Genomic DNA, 5,005 nt, shown 5'->3' with positions numbered 1-5,005 from the left:
CTATTCCATTAACTTTTTTATTTTTTTGTAAGAATTTTGTCTCCTGGAAGTCTGCTCTGCATACGGTTATCAGCCCTCGCCTGAAAGTTTGCCACTGGAGCTTTAAACGTGGACTCCAGAGTGAACGGTTATCAGGAAGGGAATGCCTGAAAGTTCGCTTTTGCAAATGGGTGCAGGCCTCCCCTGAAAGTTTGCCTTCAGAGCTTGAAAATACAGACTCTGGAGCGAACAGTTATCAGGGAGAAAAGAATCCTGAGGGTTTGCACCGTGACGGATACAGGCCTCGCCTGAGAGTTTGTCTTCGGAGCCCCAGGACACAGACTCCAGAGTGAACGGTTATCGGGGAGGCAAGAATCCTGGAAGTTTGCTTCGTGAACGAGTACAGGCGCCTGGAGAGAAGGTCAGCAGCATTTGGCTTGGCGTATTTCCCCCATGCAAGTAAATAACAGAGTGAACCTGCCACCAAATTCTTGAAGTTGCACTTGTCTTTAAGAAATCTAAACGTTGTTCTGCAGTGAGCAGAACCCTAAATTACTCCCCGGCAATACCATGACGCCACAGAACTTGCTTTTCAAGGCCCAGGACAGTGTTGCAGGCACTGGCGTGGGGCACAGCAGATGTTTCCAGCCAGCCGGTGGTGGCTTCCACCATTGTAAGCACAGAGCTCTTGCCGTGGCAGATTTGTGGCAGTGTGATATAGTCAATTCGGCAGGACTCCTCATGTTTACACTTTAATCATCGCCCCCCATACCACACAGGCTTTGACTGCTTGGCTTGCTTGATGGTAGCGCACGTTCCACAATGATGAATAACCCGCGCAACAGCGTCCATGGTCGAGTCCATGCCTCGATCACGAGCCCATCCATATGTTGCATGCCTTCCTCAATGACCTGAGGCACCGTGGGCCCAATGGGCCATCAATAATTCACCTTCATCTTGCCAATCCAAATCTACCTCAGACACTTTAATCTGAGCAGCTCGATCCCCCCACTGGTTGTTCGGATCGCGTTCTTCAGTGACCAACTCTCGGGCATGTAAGCTTCTACGTGGTGCACTCTCAGGCATGTTCTCTAGCTGGGCAGCGATATCTCGCCAGGATTCAGCAGCCCAGATGGGTCGGACTCTGCGCTGCCAACGGCTCCGCTGCCATTGCTGTAACCAGTGCCACGGGGCATTTCCCACCATCCATGAGGCAGAGCAGAGATGAAGCTTCTTAGAGGCTGGGGCCTCTTCAGCCCCTGTCAGGATGGCGGGTGCTGGGTCTGGTGGGGCCTCTGCCCCACGGTGGGGGCTGTGGCCCACGGTACAGCAGGGGCCACAACGGTCGGACACGGTCGGCGGTGGCAGCCCATGGACTGAGGGAAACTGTGTGTGTGTTACATCAACGGGTGGAAAGGAGAGCGGTGGTTGGTGAGGACGTATTGGATCACGTGGTTGGGTACTGGAAGGTTCACAGACTGCCTCAGTTTACCTGTCTCAGTCATCTAGTTATAATAAACCCCTCCCCTTATTGATTTATTTAAAATAGGGATTCCTGGCTCTTATGTTACCCTTCCCCCTAGCTTAACTTTTTAAGTACAGTAATCAATTTGCGTTCCGGGATTATTTCAAAGAGACTTTGTTTTACATTAAGGATTCACAGTCTGATGACTCTCAGCCCTCCCCCCGGCTGGGGTCAGGCGCCAGGTCCTCAGTTTTCTAAAAACAGGCTTGGCAGATTGATTATATTACACTTCCACAAACTTGTCAGGGTAAGCGGTATGTACTTACAATGGTAGAAGCAACCACCGGATGGTTGGAAACATATGGGGTACCACATGCTACAGCCCGAAATACGATCTTGGGCCTTGAAAAGCAAGTCCTTTGGTGACATGGTACACCAGAAAGAATTGAATCCAACTATGGTACTCATTTCAAAAACAGTCTTGTAGACAACTGGGCCAAAGAACATGGTATTGAGTGGGTATATCACATTCCATATCATGCACCAGCTTCTGGGAAAATGGAAAGGTACAATGGTTTGTTAAAAACTACACTAAAGGCACTGGGTGGTGGAACCTTTAAAAACTGGGATTCATATTTAGCAAAAGCCACTTGGTTGGTCAACACTAGAGGATCAACTAATCGAGCCGGGCCTGCACAATCAGAAATTCTCCGTACTGTAGAAGGAGATAAAGTCCCTGTAGTACACATGAAAAATATGTTAGGGAAGGCAGTTTGGGTCACTCCTACCTCAGGCAAAGGCGAGCCCATTTGTGGGATTGTTTTTGTCCAAGGTCCTGGTAGCACCTGGTGGGTGATGCTTGAAGATGGAGAAGTTCAATGTGTACCTCAAGGGGATTTGATTTTAGGTGAAAATAGTCAAGACTGAACTGCACGATGTTAATTTCCATACTAACAGTGTCTAATAAGTGTCTTTCAGAACAAGACAGTGTTGATGGAACCAGAGCTAGTTTCTTCGAGTGGCGCCTGACAACTTCTTCAAAGTTGATGTCTTTAACCCACAAACAGTGGTCATGAGATGTACTGGATGTGTGATAAGTGAACTTAAACGAGCTTTTCCAAAGGATGGTCCATGGACTAAGAGAATGATGAGCTACACCTGCATATATATATGTATATAGTTGTTGTAACTAATTAGATCGTATTGATAAATTGTATTAATTAGATTGTATTGATGAGGTTTAAATATGCTGTGAACAGTATGTTATAAGGGGTGGAATGTCCTGGGTCATTGGGGGGAGCAACGAGAGGAGGTGGTCTGAGTCAGGTGACCACAAATTGACCAATTGGAGTAGTCCATCCCATTCATGACTTCCTGGGTATAAAAGGTGGACCAGAAGGACTCTCTGTCTCTTCTGCTGGGTCTCCTGCTGCTTTGCTTCGTCTCTGCTTCTTTCTTGCCGTCCCTGCAAGCTGAGGCCTCCTGACAGACTGAATCTAGTTCCGGTTGGCTGAAGGATCCTGCCGGACTCGCTGCTGGGAATTGCAAGACTGGTTCTATAATATTTGTTCTGCTTTACTGTTCTCTACATTTATTTAGTTAAGTTAGTAAAATGTTTTCAAATTTTCCAGCTCTCTTCTCTCTGTCCTTCTTTTCCTTTCCTCTCAAAATCGCCTGTCCTTAGCGAAAAAGGGGCGGGGGGGAGTGGAAAAGGGGAGGGGGAAGAGGGTTAAGGAAAATACATCTGCCGCGGTTCTTGATTATCTCCCCGCGATCAAACCATGATACTACAGGACCCTTTATTTTGTTTACATACACACAGATAATGGCTCCTCATTTACATAGCCAGTGGTTATAAAAGAAAAGCAGTCAGTGAATAAGAAAGGGGATGACAACATTATCACAATAAAAAAACCCCGCCAATAACAACATAAGATACAGTTGAGAGGCTGGTCCTGTAACTAGTTACATTAAAACTGCTATGTAGAAGCAGATGTACATTTTATTGCTTCAGAAAACACTTAGATATGAGTTTCCACAAGGCATCCTTGAGCTCCTGGTTCCTCATGCTGTAGATGAGGGGGTTCACTGCTGGAGGCACCACTGAGTACAGAATGGACACCACCAGGTCCAGAGAAGGAGAGGAGATGGAGGGGGGCTTCAGGTGGGAAAAGAAGTCAGTGCTGACAAACAGGGAGACCACGGCCAGGTGAGGGAGGCACGTGGAAAAGGCTTTGTGCCGTCCCTGCTCAGAGGGGATCCTCAGCACGGCCCTCAAGATCTGCACATAGGATACCACAATGAACACAAAACACCCAAATCCTAAACAGACACTAACCACAAGAAGCCCAAGTTCCCTGAGGTAGAAGTCTGAGCAGGAGAGCTTGAGGAACTGTGGGATTTCACAGAAGAACTGGTCCAGGGCATTGCCCTTGCACAGTGGCAGTGAAAATGTATTGGCCGTGTGCAGCAGAGCATGGAGAAACCCAGTGGCCCAGGCAGCTGCTGCCATGTGGACACAAGCTCTGCTGCCCAGGAGGGTCCCGTAGTGCAGGGGTTTGCAGATGGCAACGTAGCGGTCGTAGGACATGACAGTGAGAAGAAAATATTCTGCTGAAATGAAAAAGAGAAACAAAAGCATCTGTGCAGCACATCCTATATATGAGATAGCCCTGGTGTCCCAGAGGGAATTGGCCATGGACTTGGGGACAATGGTGGAGATGGAGCCCAGGTCGAGGAGGGCGAGGTTGAGCAGGAAGAAGTACATGGGGGTGTGGAGGTGCTGGTCACAGGCTATGGTGGTGATGATGAGGCCGTTGCCCAGGAGGGCAGCCAGGTAGATGCCCAGGAAGAGCCAGAAGTGCAAGAGCTGCAGCTCCCGTGTATCTGTGAACGCCAGGAGGAGGAACTGGGTGATGCAGCTGCTGTTGGACATTTGTTGCCTGTGGGCATGAGGACCTGTGCAAGGAGGAAAAGACAGTGACAATTTAGGGGAGACTTCTCTGGGCAAAACCAAAGCCATTTCCCACAGCCCCTCCCACAAAGAGACCCTTTTCTTTTTCCAGGAGAACGTCCTGGCTGGAGCCCTGGTCGGTGCTTGATGAGTGTGCAATGAAGAGCAGGGTCTCTGCCCAGGGGCTCTTGAGGAGTCAGCCTGACCCTGTGTGATGGGTGGGGCAGGGGCCAGTCCTGGGGTTCAGCTTTGTCAGATGGAACCGCTCCTGCTGCAGAAGGGACTGTCAGCATCTGTACCCGCAGGGCTGAGAAACTGAGTTTGAGAGGTTTGGCGTTTCTACAGCTCCTTCTCCTCTCACAGCCTGGGGAGTGTTCTTGGGTGTCAGAAACCCTCAGCATTTCTGCTGCACTCAGGGAGAACAGAGCGAGTCCTGCGAGACCAGAGGATGCCTGTGGGTCAGTGCAGAGTGAGGGCAGCTGCTCTGTCCCTCTGTCTTCCTCCATCTGCCCTGGGCTGGCACCTTTCTGAGATGGTGATCACACTGCCATGTCACCCTGAAAAGCCACCAGGACTGCTGAGAGCAGAGGGACCCACCTCAGACTATG

General features: G+C 49.5%; 1 protein-coding gene across 1 annotated transcript; it reads right to left on the bottom strand.

Moving 5' to 3' along the window:
* Nucleotides 1–1,070: 1,070 nt before the first annotated feature.
* LOC135999365 (olfactory receptor 14J1-like) lies at nt 1,071–3,998 on the bottom strand (the record flags this gene model as incomplete). The annotated part of the gene is made up of 2 exons (XM_065652921.1): nt 1,071–1,238; nt 3,537–3,998. Coding segments are annotated over 2 exons (630 nt in total), but the record flags the coding sequence as incomplete, so codon positions are not given.
* Nucleotides 3,999–5,005: the final 1,007 nt, after the last annotated feature.

Source organism: Caloenas nicobarica, chromosome 28, assembly GCF_036013445.1.
Source record: "Caloenas nicobarica isolate bCalNic1 chromosome 28, bCalNic1.hap1, whole genome shotgun sequence".
In the NCBI taxonomy this organism is placed as follows: domain Eukaryota; kingdom Metazoa; phylum Chordata; class Aves; order Columbiformes; family Columbidae; genus Caloenas; species Caloenas nicobarica.
Note: the sequence above shows the minus strand (reverse complement) of the source record. Positions and strands in the feature narration are given on the sequence as shown.